Genomic DNA, 14,328 nt, shown 5'->3' on the forward strand with positions numbered 1-14,328 from the left:
GGGAACAATGGGCACCAGGAGGAAGAAAGGATGGGCACCAGAGGAAAGATGGGCACCAGAAGGGGAACGGTGGGCACCAGGAGGAAGAAAGGATGGGCACCAGAGGAGAGGAAAGATGGGCACCAGGAGGCTCTGAGAGGAGGCAGGAGAGAAGATGACTCCCTTGCGGGGTTGCCCTTCCCAGCTCCAGAGGGAAGCCCTGGGGCTGGCACCTGGCCAGGCATGGAGCCAAGGCTGCGGCAGTGCCAGGCCCTGCTCGTGGTGCAAACCATGCTGGAGTGTGGGGGGCAGGGGCAGGGGCAGCGGTGGGCAGGAGGCAGCCCCAGCCGGGGGCATGCTGCTGGCGTGAGGCTGTGCCCAGGCGGAGGCCACGCGTGAGTGAGGGCAGGGGTGGGCAGGGGAGCGGGGGGGGGGGTGGGCACAGCTGGGCTGGCAGCTGCGCCACTCGGAGCCGCAGAGCTCATGAATATGCATGAGTGTGTGCGGGGGGAGGGACAGCCCACGGCAGCAGCCCTCCGGAGTGCCAGCAGCTGCCAGCCTGCCAGGGAGCCGCGGCCGCTGCGCCTCGCTGCCTTTCCACCCCCGTGTCCTGACAGCCCCCCGCAGCTGGCGGCTGAGACCCCCCCCCGAAATTCAGTTGGGGGGCAAGGTGAGACCCCCCCCCCCCCGGTCCTGCCTGTCCCCTGCCACCACCCCACAGCTGGCATCGGCCTCCCAGTGATGCCCCTCTCCAGTGACCTCTCTGGTACCCAGGGCAGGGTGAGCCCCGATGGGCACCAGAGGAAAGGGGGGAATGGATGTGGATGGGCACCACAAGAAGGGGGGGGAAGGAAAGATGGGCACCATGGGGCAGGGAAGGATGGGCACCACAGGGTGTGGAGGAAAGGATGGGCACCATAAGGGCAGGGCACTCCAGCCTCATTTGGAGGTGCAATAATCCCTTTTATCCCCCCCCCAAATCCACCTCTCCACCATCAGCTGAGGCTCAGCTCAGCTCCCTCCACCCACGCAGCGAGGACAGACACTGCCAGCAGCCACCAGGCTCTCCTCACTCCCTTTTTATTGCAATCAGAGCACATCACAGCTCTGCCTTCACCAGTGCTCAGGTGGGGGGGTAGGAAAAAGGTGCAGGAGGACACAGGGAGAGGCATCAGGAGTAGCCAGAGCCCCCCAGGTGCTGCCAGATGCCAACCCCAAGGCAGCTACAGGCTCCTTCTTCCTGAGTGAACTAAATCCTGGCTGCCAGGCTCTGAATTCCCACCCTGGAAGCCCATCTGGAAAGGGCACCCCCCTCTGCCCCATTCCTGTACCCCACAGTGCCAGGGGAAAGCTCAGTCCCTGTGGCTGAGCTGTGCCAGGAGGTCCCAGGTGTGGCTATGGAATCTGCACCCCATGGGTGGGCTTCAGTTCCATGCAGCTGAGACCACTCTCTCCCTCCCTCCCTTCCCAGGAGCTGCACCACAGCTGGTGCCAGGGAATCGTGGCCTGTTCCATGGGGAATAGAAGGAGATGAGCTGGAGAGACCCCCCCTGGGCAGCAGGCAGCCCCTGCTACCCCAAGGACAAGCTGCATGCAGGCCAGCATCTCCCACCCCTGCTGCAGGCCATGGCCAGGCCAAGAGCAGCTGGCACTGCCACCTAACCAAGCCCTGCTGCTGCCCCAGTGAGAGAGCAAAGGCCATGGGAAGAACAAACAGAGGCTGCACGAACCCCTAGAGCCCTTCTCCAAAGAGAAGAGCAAGAGGAGCACACTGCCAGGGCCACCAGGGACAGGCAGGAGTCTGCAGGGAGCCAGCAGGTGAGCTCCAGACACAGCAGGAGCAAGGCTGTGCCCCCAGTGCAGCCCCAGTCCCACCAGCCTGGACATCTCTCTGGCTCCACACTGATCCCTCTTCCAGCGAGGGCTGCAGGTGGAAGGTGCAGGGGAGGTGCTGGAGCTGCTCACTGCACCTCAGGCTGCCCACCCGGGGGCTTGGCAGGCTCCTCCGGGCTGTCCGAGTGGGCATCCTCCATGCCAAAGTCACTCCAGTATGGGAAGGTCTCCAGGCAGCTTGGACCCTGTGGGCTTCCCAGGCCAGCAGAGCTGGAAAGAGAGGACAGGTGAGGGAGGAGAAGGGATGCAGGGAAAGGTGCAGGGCCCAAGGTGCTCCTCTGTGTGTCTCCACCTCAGCCACTGCCTCCTCAGACCTCTGCTGCTTCCCCTCTCGCACGGCCCCACCACAGCCCTCGGCCTCCAGCCTAAGCCCAGAGCAGCAGCAGGGAGCAGGCACACTGCCACCAGCCAGAGGGACAAGCACAAAGCCACCCAGCCTGGGTACCTACCCACGAGCCTGGGCTGCTGTGCTCCCCCCAGAGCCCTTCCTTAAAGCAGAAAGGCTCTGTTTAAAGCTGGCCTCCAGGCACCTCTTTCCTCCTGCCATAAGGAGGAGCACAGGGCACTGGGTGGTGCACAAGGGCCAGGACGTGGGAAGTGCCTCAGATCCGAGGGCAGAGGCACTCAGAGCACCTCTGCCAGGGGCCCCCACGCCTGCTGCAGGACACAAACGTGCAGGTGAGGTCTGTGCCGGTTCGGCTGCTCACAGGGGAGCTGCAGCAGTGGCAGGTTGAGGACCTTCTCCCTCCTCTCCCACTGGGCCCCAGCTGCCTTCAGTCAGGTACAGAAAACCCTCAGCAGGCTGCAGCAGGGAGCAGCCATCCCGTGGGGAGACACCAAATTAACTCCCCCAGCGTGCAGCAAGCCCTGGGAGGCTCTGATGGGCAGGAGGAGCTGCAGAAGCCACTCAGGCTGCCAGGATGGAGGCAAGGCAGACAGAAAGCCTGAGCTCTGAAAGCCTTCAAAGGCTCCTTGCTCCCCAGAGATGAAGGGAGGAAAGCAGCCAAAGGCCTTTGTAAATCTCAGCTTAAGTTCTTCTGAGAGGCTCAAGCTCCTTTCAGCTAAGCCTTGGGCCACAGCCAGGACAAGTGACCCTCCCCGGAGCCTGCAGGTGACCCCAAGATGACAGCAGGGTGCTGAGCAGGGCAGGGACACCTCCCACCAGCAGGGGTGGCTCAAAGCCTCATCCAGCCTTGCCTGCAACACTTCCAGGGAGGAGGCATCCACAGAACCTCCCTGGGCAACCTCTTCCAGCACCCTCACCTGCCTCATAGCAAAGAACTTCTTCCTAAGGCCCAATCTAAATCCTTCCTCCTCTGGTTTCAAACCACTGCTCCTTAGCCACTCCAAGCCCTGGCTAAAACCTTAACCCTAACCCTCCATTTGCTGTCTCTGCTCTATTCCAGCAGCTTTGGGTTGGTTGTTTTGCTGTTTGGGTTTTACTTCCTTCTACTCTTGGAACTTAAAACCCAACCACTGAGCTCTGGCAGAGTCATTTGTCACCATCCCCCACCCCCAGGGCAGTGTTAAAGGCAATCCAAGAGGGCAGAGGGACATGGCTTAGGGGCAGTGGTGGGGATTGTGTCCCTCTGCCCTCCTGGTTTGCCTTTAATGGTAGGACTGTGAGCTCCAGGTGAGTGGTTGGACTTGAGTCATAGAATGGGGTTGGGTTGGAAGGGACCTTCAAGATCAGGCAGTTCCAACCCTCCCCTGCCATGGGCAGGGACTCCTCCTGCTAGCTCAGGTTGCTCAAGGTCACCTCCAAGCTGGCTTTGAACACCTGCAGGGAGGGAGAAACCACAACCTCCCTGGGCAAACTGTGCCAGTGTCTCCCTACCCTCACCAGGAAGAATTTCTTCCTGTTTTCCAGTCTCAATCTCCCTCTTCCAGAAGTCTAAACCCACTGAAGTGTCTCTAGAAAGCCTGGCAGCTCGTTTTTATTGTATCTTTGCTGCTCCTGCTGCAAGTCCCCTGCAGAGGCCTCAACCATTTCAAATCAGGCTGCAGCCAGCCCCATAGCTGCAAGCAGTGACGTGGGGAGGAGGCAGCAAAGTCACTGCTGGGTGGCTGCAGCCAGCACAGAGCAGCTTCAGGCAGAGTGTTCCCCAGGGATCAGTGCTGGGCACAGGCCTGCTCAGTAGCTTCACTGATCATCTGCAGCAGGGCATCGAGGCCAGCATCAGGAAGCTTGCAGAAGGCACCAAGCTAGGAGCAGTGTGGAGCTGTTGGAGGGTGGCAGAGCCCTGCAGAGGGACCTGGGCAGGCTGCATGGGTGGGCAGAGGCCAAGGGGAGGAGATTGAACAAGGCCAAGGGCAGGTTCTGCACTTTGGCCACAGCAACCCCAAGCAGCACTGCAGGCTGGGGCCAGAATGGCTGAGAGCAGGCAGGCAGAGAGGGAACTGGGGGTGCTGTGAGAGAGGAGCTGCAGAGGAGGCAGCAGTGCCCAGGTGGGCAGCAGAGCCAATAGCATCCTGGGCTGGCTCAGGAGCAGTGTGGGCAGCAGGAGCAGGGAGGTTCTTGTGCCCCTGTGCTCAGCACTGCTCAGGCCACCCCTGCAGTGCTGTGTCCAGCTCTGGGCTCCCCCATTGCAGAGAGATGCTGAGGTGCTGGCAGGTGCCCAGAGCAGGGCAGCAAGGCTGGGGAGGGGCCTGGAGCACAGCCCTGTGAGGAGAGGCTGAGGGAGCTGGGGGGGTGCAGCCTGCAGCAGAGGAGGCTCAGGGCAGAGCTGATTGCTGCCTGCAGCGAGGCTGTAGCCAGGTGGGATTGGGCTCTGCTGCCAGACCCCCAGGGACAGAACAAGGGGGTTGGGCTGGGTGAGCTTGGAGCTCTCTTTCAGCCTGCTTGGTTCTAGGATTCTATGAGAGTGAGGGAGCTGGGGGGGGAGTTGGGTCCTTTCCCTGCCCACCTTACCTGGCACTCAGGTGCCCTCCAGGCAGCAGCAGCGTGGGCCTGCTCTCCTCCTCCTGGGCCCAGCCACAGTTGGACATGGCATAGTGCAGGATGGCTTCTGTCACTGTCTGGGGCCCCTGGCCCTGCACACAGGCCTCGATCTCGGGGACAGAGAGCTGGCTCTGCAGGAAGAGGTGCAGCCTGCTGTCTGACAGCAGCACAACGTTCTGCACGACCCTGCGGGCACAGAGAGCAGGCTGAGGCAGGCAGCAGCACAGAGCAGGCTGAGCTCAGCAGGGGGAGCTTTAACAAGGCCAAGGGCTGGGTCCTGCGCTTGGCTCACAGCAACCCCAGGAAGGCTCCAGGCTTGGGGGAGAGCAGCCAGAAGCTGCCCAGTGGAAAAGGACCTGGGGAGTGGTGGCTGACAGAAGCTGAAGGTGAGCCAAAGGGTGCCCAGGTGGGCAAGAAGGGCACCAGCAGCCAGGCCTGGATCAGCAATGGTGTGGCCAGAGAAGGGATTGTCCCCAGGGAGTGGGCATTGGTAAGGCCACACCTTGAATCCTGAGTTCAGCTTTGGGCACCTACTCCAAGGAGGACATTGAGGGGCTGGGGCAGGGCCAGAGAAGGGCAACAAAGCTGGGGAAGGGTCTGGAGAACAGGGCTGGGGAGGAGCAGCTGAGGGAGCTGGAGGAGTGCAGCCTGCAGAAGAGGAGGCTGAGGGCAGAGCTCATTGCTCTCTGCAGCTCCCTGAGAGGAGGCAGGGGCAGGGAAGGTCTTGGTCTCTGCTCCTATGGAAGAGGTGACAGGACAAGAGGAAATGTCCTCCATATGTCTCAGGGGAGGTTTAGTTTGGCCACGAGGAACAATTTCTCCCCTAAAAGGGTTGTCAAATCCTGGCCCAGGCTGCCAGGGCTGTAGTGTAGAGTTCCAAAGGTGTGCAGATGTGGTGCTGGGTGTTTAGCAGTGACCTGGCAGACAGCAGGACTGGGGCAGTGCCCTCTCCCCTCCTCCAGCCCTCCCAAAGCTGCTCCTCCCCTGTACTCACTTCTCCAGGAACTGCTGCAGGCCCTGCCTCCTCTTCTCAATGAACTCATCTGTGCTGCCCACAAAGAAGGTGGATTTCCCAGGCAGCTCTGGCACAGGCCTGTGGGCACAGAGCACAGGCAGCACTTCAGGCTCATGGGGAGACACAGGGACACTGTGACAGCCACAGCCAGACCTCTGCTCTGTGCAGGGCTGGAGCCCAGGAGCACAGGCAGCACTTCAGGCTCATGGGGAGACACAGGGACACCATCAGGACACAGCCAGACCTCTGCTCTGTGCAGAGCTGGAGCTCAGGAAGCCTATGATTGTGTCTGAGGTTTCCATCCACCTCTGTTCTGAGCCTCCCAGGAAGATGGGAGAAGAGAGCCTGGGTGCAGGAAGGGGGAGAGGAGGGAGCAGGAGGAGCTTACACCAAGCCAGCGTTCCTCTGGAGCTGCCTCTTCAGCCACACGAACTCACGGTAGCGGCGCCGCACGCATGAGGTCTTGGCAGTGAAGGCCTTGCTGTTGGTCTGCAACAAACAACCCAGCAGGGAAGTAATCCACGTGGCTGAGGGGCTGGAAGGCAGAGCAGGGCAGGATCTCACCTGCAGAGATCCCAGAGGCTCAGGGATCCACTCAAAGCACTGAGCTTTGCGGAGCTGGAAGCGCCTGCGACATCTGAGCAGGCTCCCAGGGGCTCTCGGGCACAGAGGGTTCCCCCCCCGATGGCTCCATCCAGCCCTGCTCAGCACAGCCAGGCACGGCTGGACCAGTGCCCTTGGCAGGCTCCTGGCCTGCAGGAGCAAGCTCTGGGGCCCAGCCCTCCCCCAGCAGCACAACTCACGTGGAGGAAGATTTTGTAATCCACATAGGAGTTCCAGGAGCCTTCGTTCTGCACCCGGGGGTCCTGGACGCGCACCGTGGTCACCTCCTGGGGCACAGAAGCTGCCTCAGCAGGGCCTGCTGGCTCCTGCCACCCCCCTCCACGAGGGCCCACGGAGGGACAGGCAACCCCCCCCCCATACTGGCTTGCCCAGCCCTCCTGCCCCAGGGGCAGCACAGGCCCCTCCAGCCTCTCTCATCCCCGTCACCAGCTGCTCCTCAGCTCTTCCCTGCCCAGCATCCAAGAGCACCTCTCAGCCCCCACCCCTCAGCCAAGCCCCCCCACACACACTGCAGCACTGCCAAGAGCAGCCAGGAGCAGGCAAAGGGGCAGAAAGGGTCTCACCTCCTCTTGGTTCTCCAACATCCTAGAGACAGAGCCCAGTGGGAAACATCTGCAGAGAGAAAGCAAAAAGGGATTGAGCAAGACAAGAATCAACACCTCAGAGGCTCCTCCTGGGCCCTCTGCAGCCCCTCCAGCCCCAACATCCCCCCTCAGCTGCTCTCCCTGACCCTCTCCCCTCAGGAAATGAAGAGGAGCCACTGAAACCCAGCAGCCCACAGGGCATTCATCTCCCTGGTGACCTGCTGGGCTCTGACCAGGGGGTGCTGGAGCACAAGCAGCGAGCAGAGCCACAGCCTGCAGCACCTCTGTCCTCCACAGACCATCTGCAGCCCACTCCTGCCCCCAGAGCAGCACTGGGGTCCTGCAGCCTTCTGGAATGGCACCCAAAAACCCCTCAGGTCACAGAGAGAGGGGGGCAGAACCTCCAGCTCAAACCACCCAAGGGTGGGCTGGGGCAGCCAAAGGCTCCTTCTGAGCTGCCTGCTCTCTCCTGCAGCACATCTCTGCTCCCAGGGTGGCCTGGGAGAGCTGAACTCAGCTCCAGGAGAGCTTTCCCCTGGGAAAAAAGCTAGGAACAACCTCCCCTCGTTGCCCAGCAGGTCCCCAGTTTGCTCCTGAAGGGGCAGAACTGGCAATGCAGGATGCAGGCAGGGTGGAAGAGCTCAGCCTGTTCCCTGCATGGGCTGGAATGCCAGGGGAGCCAGTTTGGCTGGGCAGGAGAATTCCCAGCTCTTCCCAGCACTTCCTTCTCCTCCAGGCCTCCCTCTCCCATTCCCAGCACAGGTAGGGCTAGCCAAGAAGGAGAAGCAGCAGCACAGGATCCCCTTGCCAGAGGAAGTCTGGGTTCATAGAGCCATAGAATCAATGTGCAATGACCACTGAGGTCTTCAGCAGTCAGGGACGTCCTCAAGGAGCTCTTCCAACATCAGTGGTAGCCTCAGGGATATCCTTAAGGATCCAGCAGATCCCCAAGGAGATCTACCCCCACAAACAACACTGCACCTTGCATGGAACTGCTGCTTTTTGAGGCCTGGAGGAGTCAAGGCTGTTCCTGCTCCTGGGGAAGCTCCTGAGTGAGAGTCTAAACCAGGCTGGATGATGATCAGCCCAATTTTAGCTTCATGGAATCCCAGAACCAAGCAGGCTGGAGGAGAGCTCCAAGCTCCCCCAGCCCAGCCTAGCACCCAGCCCTGCCCAACCAACCACACCATGGCACTCAGTGCCCAGCCAGGCTTGGCTTCAACACCTCCAGCCATGGGCACTGCACCACCTCCCTGGGCAGCCCATTCCAGTGCCAATCACTCTCTCTGCCAACAGCTTCCTCCTCACATCCAGCCTGACCCTGCCCTGCCACAGCTTCAGGCTGTGTCCCCTTCTTCTGTCCCTGGGGGCCTGGCAGCAGAGCCCAACCCTACCTGGCTACAGCCTCCCTGCAGGTAGTTGTAGACTTTCCTGCAGTGTGGGTCAGACTCACTGCCCAGCTGCCACCTCAGTGCCCTCCTTAGCACCCAGCACTGCCTCGAGTCACCCTGCTGGGCTCTGAGTCAGCACCACAACCACTCTGCCCTGCACCCTCCCTGCCCTCCCCTCTGCCCAGCAAGAGTCACTGGTGAAACCATCCAGGAGCTGCAGAGCTGCCCAGTGCCCCCTGTGCCACCCAGCTTCACCCAGGAGCTGCAGAGCTGCCCAGTGCCCCCTGTGCCACCCAGCTTCACCCAGGAGCTGCAGAGCTGCCCACTGCCCCCTGTGCCACCCAGCTTCCCCCCAGGAGCTGCAGAGCTGCCCACTGCCCATGCCCCCATCCACCAGCTGCCTCCTCCAGTGCCCCCAGCTCCTGCTGGCCTGTGGCAGCTCCTCTGCTCCTGCAGCAATTCCTGTTCTGCAGCAGCAGCACAAACACAGTGGCAGGACCTGGGGAGGGGACAGCAAAATACCCCCCCCAGGCACCCACTAAATGCCCAGGCTGGGCAATGGAGCTGCAGCTGCCCCTCCTGCAGGCACACAGGCAGGGGATAGCCCTCAGGGGCAGCTGGAGGCCCAAGTGCATCCTTGTGTCCTGGTTTCACCTCCCCTGGGGGGATTGTCTGCAAGAGGACTTTGGAGCCTCTGGGATGAAGCAGCAGCAGGGCAGGACTTGGCCTGTCACAGCTCAGGCTCCCAAGGGGCACAGCTGGCAGAGCAGAGAGGCCACACAAGCCTTCACCTGTTCCCCAATTCCTGGAGTCCTGCCTTTTAGGCCAGGAGAGGCTGCCAAAGTGTCAGGCAGCCCTGGAAACTCAGCCTTGATTTATAAGCTGGGAGGAGAAGCAAAAAAGCTCTGCTGAAGCCTGAGCTAATTTTAGCTGGCAGAAGGGGAGGAGCTGAGCCACAAACCCCAGGCTCTGAAAAAATCTGGCCCCACCGGTTTGCAGGGACCTCTCTGCCAGGCTTCAGCCACCTGAGGCCACCTGGAGAACAAGAAAAGCATTTGTGGCAGCAGAGCAGGGCTTTGGGATAGACCAGAAAGAGCTCCAGGCCCACTTGGAGGTGTCTGGGAGTTGCTGGACTCTGGCTGGAGCTAGCTCAAGCTGCTGCTGGTTCCCATTGGAGCTGGAAGGGACCTACCAAAAATCCAGAGAGCAACCCAGTGCTGGGCTGCAGCAGTGTGGGCAGCAGGGCAAGGGAGGGGATTCTGCCCCTTGGCTCATAGAACCAAGCAGGTTGGCAGAGAGCTCCAAGCTCACCCAGCCCAGCCTAGCACCCAGCCCTGCCCAACCAACCACACCATGGCACTCAGTGCCCCAGCCAGCCTTGGCTGCAACACCTCCAGCCATGGGCACTGCACCACCTCCCTGGGCAGCCCATTCCAGTGCCAATCACTCTCTCTGCCAGGAACTTCCTCCTAACATCCAGCCTAGACCTGCCCTGCCACAGCTTCAGACTGTGTCCCCTTCTTCTGTTGCTGCCTGCCTGGCAGCAGAGCCCAACCCCAGCTGGCTTTCACCTCCCTTAAGGTAGTTGTAGACAGCTCTGCTCTCCTCAGACCCCACCTGAAGTCCTGGATGCAGTTCTGGAGCCCCCAAAACAAACAGGACATGGAAGTGTTGGAGCCAGTCCAGGAGGAGGCCACCAAGATGCTGAGAGGGCTGCAGCAGCTCTGCTGTGAGCACAGGCTGAGAGAGTTGGGGCTGTGCAGCCTGGAGAAGGCTTCCAGGAGACCTTGGAGTGGCCTTGCAGGATCTGAAGGGGGCTACAGGAGTGCTGGGGAGGGACTATTGACAAGGGCTTGGAATGACAGGAGGAGGAGGAATGGGTTTGAAGTGGCAGAGGGGAGATTGAAAGTGGATGTAAAAGAAGTTGTTTGCAGTGAGGGTGGGGAGAGACTGGCACAGGATGAGGATGGGGAGACCCTGGCACAGGTTGCCCAGGGAGGTTGTGGAGCACAGAAGCACCCAATGTGATCTTTGATCACATTGGGTGCTTCTGTGCTCCACAACCTCCCTGGAGGTGCTCAGGACCAGGCTGGATGAGGCCTTGAGTGACCTGTTCTGGTGGGAGGTGTCCCTGCCTGTGGCACAGGGGGGTTGGAACTGGCTGAGCTCTGAGCTCCCTCCCAACCTAATCCATTCTCTGAGTCTATAAAAAGCAACCTCCACATTTCAGTGCACAGAATTCTCTCCCCTCCAGCCCCGGGGTGGGGACAGAGGGGAGTGAAGGAACCAAATGTGCCATGAGTCACTTTGCTCTCAGAGTGGTCATTGGGAAGCTCTAAGCCTGTCCTGTGTTGGGGGTTCCCAGCCAGAATCAGTTCAGCAGCAGAACTTGACCACTCCATTCCTTGGCCTCTCCCAAGGGAGGCTGCAGCCATCCCATTGCTTTTAGAGCTCCTTAGTCTGCAGAACAGCCCTGCCTAGATTAAAAATGCAGGAGGGAGGGAGGGGGGAAAAAGAGAGAGAGTGTCAGAAATGGCCTAATGGAACAGCAAGAGGGTTGCCAGGAAGAGGAACTTAATTTCCCAGCTCCTGAAAGGGTGCTCTGAAGAGCAGAGACTTGGGGAGAGATGGCTCCCTGCAGTCAGTGAGGAGGAGGAGGAGGAAGAAAGGCTGCAGGGGAAGAAAAAAAGTGAGCTCAGCAAGGCCAAGCACTCATGTCCTTTACCTACACTTTCATCCAGAGCTGAACCAAGCAACACATAATCTCATTTGGGCTTTATTTGGAGTTAATTGCTCTTAAGTTGATAAATCAAGTTAAAGCCAATGGAGAAGGCAGCTGGGAGTCAGCTTTAAACAGTTCCACCAAATCCTCTTTCAGGGCTTTTGCTTAAAGCCTCAGTTTAAGGGGCCCTGGCATAGGTGGTTTGGGTTTGGTTTAAGCTTCCTCCCCATCTGCATTTGGGTGTTTCCAGGGCTCAGGCTTGCAATGTCTTCTAGCTAGGAGGAAGAGGTGGAAGGCACAGGGAAACACCCCCCACAGAACCATAAAGTCACAGGATCACAGGGGTTGGAAGGGACCCAAGGAGATCATGGAGTCCAAGTCCCCTGCCAGAGCAGGACAATCCTATCTAACACAGACCACAGAGGAACACATCCAGGCAGGCCCTCAGAGTCTCCTGTCTGGATGGTCGAGGTTGGAAGGGAGCTCCAAAGGTCATCTAGTCCAAACCCCTCTGCAGTCAGCAGGGACATCCTCAACGAGTTCAGGTTGCCCAGAGTCCTGTTCAGCCTCACCTTGAATGCACAGGAGGAAGTTGGTGGCAGAGAGAGTGATTGGCACTGGAATGGGCTGCCCAGGGAGGTGGTGCAGTGCCCATGGCTGGAGGTGTTGAGGCCAAGCCTGGCTGGGGCACTGAGTGCCATGGTCTGGTTGGGTGGGCAGGGCTGGGTGCTAGGTTGGGCTGGGTGAGCTTGGAGCTCTCTGCCAGCCTGCTTGGTTCTATGATTCTATCTCCATGGATGGGGCCCCAACAACCTGTCCCAGTGTTCCACTACCCTCATAGTAAAGAACTACTTTCTAGCATCCAGCCTAAATCTGCTCTCCCCTAGTTTGAAGCCATTGCCTCTTGCACTATCACACAGGCCTTTGTAAACAGTCTCTCTGCATCCTTCTAGGACCCCTTTAGGTACAAGAAGGTCATACATAGAATCACAGAATCAACCAGGTTGGAAGAGAGCTCCAACATCATCCAGTCCAGCCCTATCCAATCAACCAGAGCCCAACCCCACCTGGCTACAGCCTCCCTGCAGGCAGCTGCAGGCAGCAATCAGCTCTGCCCTGAGCCTCCTCTGCTGCAGGCTGCACCCCCCCAGCTCCCTCAGCCTCTCCTCACAGGGCTGTGCTCCAGGCCCCTCCCCCGCCTTGCTGCCCTGCTCTGGGCACCTGCCAGCACCTCAGCAGCTCTCTGCAATGGAGGAGCCCAGAGCTGGACACAGCACTGCAGGGGTGGCCTGAGCAGTGCTGAGCACAGGGGCACAAGAACCTCCCTGCTCCTGCTGCCCACACTGCTCCTCAGCCAGCCCAGGCTGCCATTGGCTCTGCTGCCCACCTGGGCACTGCTGCCTCCTCTGCAGCTCCTCTCTCACAGCACCCCCAGGGCCCTCTCTGCCTGCCTGCTCTCAGCCACTCTGGCCCCAGCCTGCAGTGCTGCTTGGGGTTGTTGTGGCCAAAGTGCAGAACCTGCCCTTGGCCTTGTTCAATCTCCTCCCCCTGGCCTCTGCCCACCCATGCAGCCTGCCCAGGTCCCTCTGCAGGGGTCCCTCTCCTACCCTCCAACAGACCATTTTTAGGTTTCCCCAGAGCCTTCTCTCCTCCAGGCTGAACACCTCCAGCTCCCTCCCCCTGCTTTCACAGCAGAGGTGCTCCAACCCTCTGACCATTGTCATGGCCCTCTCCTGGACCCTCTCCATCACGTCCATGCCCTTCCTGTACTGAGGGCTCCAGACCTGGGTGCAGTACTCCAGGTGAGGTCTCACCAGAGCCAAGTGACAGAATCCCTTCACTTGCTCTGCTGTTTACAGGTCAAACAGCTCCCTCCTACCATCAGACAGAGGCAGCTCTCAGTTACCACACACTGTCCCTGCCCCTGGAGCCTCCAGGCTGTCACCTGCCCAGGTCAGGGCAGTTCCAGGGCCACAGGAACGCTCTGATTCCAGATTTCCTCTCCCAGCCCTGACCTCCCACTGCCGACAGAGAAAGTGTTGCCTTTTATCTCCTGCTTGCTACCTCTTATCTCCCTTGCTGACTGAGGCACATCCTCACCAGCACTCTACCCCTCCAGAGCAGCAGGACCTGCAGGGCTCTTTCCTAACCAGAGTCCAGCTCCATTCCCTCTCCAGCTCCAGGCCGGTCGGGGCTCTGTGTCCCTCGCACAGGCACCCGCAGCGCTCCGGGCGACTTCCAGCCCCTGGCGAGCCTCTGGCTTTTGAGGAAAGCCTCACAGAGGAGCTCCACGGCAGGCGAAAAGGGAACGAAACGGGGAACGAGCGCCGTTGGCTTCTGCTTTCGCTTGCGGTGCCCGGCCGCAGCCCTGGCAAGTCCTGGAGAGCATTCCCTGAGGCTGCTCTGCCATCCAGGGGGGAAAAGGTTCCCACCCCCACAGCTAACCCCACTCAGTCCTCGCTGCCCACTGCAGGAGGCCGTCCCCAGCCAGCCCCTGGCCCCAGCACATCGCCACAAGGGCCGGACCCCGACCCCAGTAACGCAGCCTCGCTCCGGCGGCAGAGACCCGCTCCAGCCGCCCCCCCCCCCGGCCCCGAGCTCCGCAGCGCCGTGAGCACAGGCTGCGGCTGGGCCCCGCCGTGCCGCCCGCTCTGCGGCCCCGCAGCCGCCAGCCCCGCTCTCGGGGAGCGATGCCGCTGTCGGTACGGCAGATCCGACCCCGCTGCCCCGGCGCAGCTCGGTCTGAGGGCGGCCGCGGCGAGGAGCGAGGCCCAGCCCCGCCACCCCAGGCCCTCAGGCCTCGCTGCTGCCCGGAGCGGACTAAGGGCTCCCCCCGACCGCGGGACTCAGGGGACCGCCGGGCCCTCCACCCCGCCGGGGCACCCTGGCACCGACCAGCCCCTGAGCCCGCCCCTCCCTGCGGGCCCCCCTCACCTCCTCCCGCAGGCCGCGGCCCCTTTAAGCGAGGCGGCGGCGCCGCTGCCTTATAGGGCGGGAGGCGCTTCCCGTTCCGGCGCGGGGCATGCCGGGGACTGTGGTCAGCTCCCTCCGCCTGCGGCCCGCATCCTGCCGCTACCGGGGGCCGCCTGGATGAGCCTCGGAGCGATCCTCAGCGGGGCGGCGAGTCTCGGCCACGCCGAGCAGGCTGCGCCCGGGCGGGCGGGCGAGCGGCGGCTGCG

The 14,328-nt window shown here is 61.1% G+C and overlaps 1 protein-coding gene across 2 annotated transcripts; it reads right to left on the reverse strand.

Moving 5' to 3' along the window:
• Nucleotides 1-1,043: 1,043 nt before the first annotated feature.
• SNX11 (sorting nexin 11) lies at nucleotides 1,044-14,179 on the reverse strand. Of its 2 annotated transcripts, none has more exons than XM_064174540.1 (7): nucleotides 14,084-14,179; nucleotides 7,016-7,064; nucleotides 6,632-6,718; nucleotides 6,217-6,392; nucleotides 5,808-5,906; nucleotides 4,784-4,999; nucleotides 1,044-2,082 (listed from the first exon to the last, which is right to left on the reverse strand). In XM_064174540.1, exons 2-7 carry the CDS (start codon nucleotides 7,034-7,036, stop codon nucleotides 1,941-1,943), a joined length of 741 nt encoding a protein of 246 aa, XP_064030610.1. In that variant the 5' UTR covers nucleotides 7,037-7,064; nucleotides 14,084-14,179; the 3' UTR covers nucleotides 1,044-1,940. The 2 variants fall into 2 exon arrangements, with proteins under 2 accessions (XP_064030610.1, XP_064030611.1); XM_064174541.1 differs by having other exon boundaries at nucleotides 6,217-6,317; nucleotides 14,084-14,177.
• Nucleotides 14,180-14,328: the final 149 nt, after the last annotated feature.

Source organism: Pogoniulus pusillus, chromosome 40 (assembly GCF_015220805.1).
Source record: "Pogoniulus pusillus isolate bPogPus1 chromosome 40, bPogPus1.pri, whole genome shotgun sequence".
NCBI classification, from domain to species: domain Eukaryota; kingdom Metazoa; phylum Chordata; class Aves; order Piciformes; family Lybiidae; genus Pogoniulus; species Pogoniulus pusillus.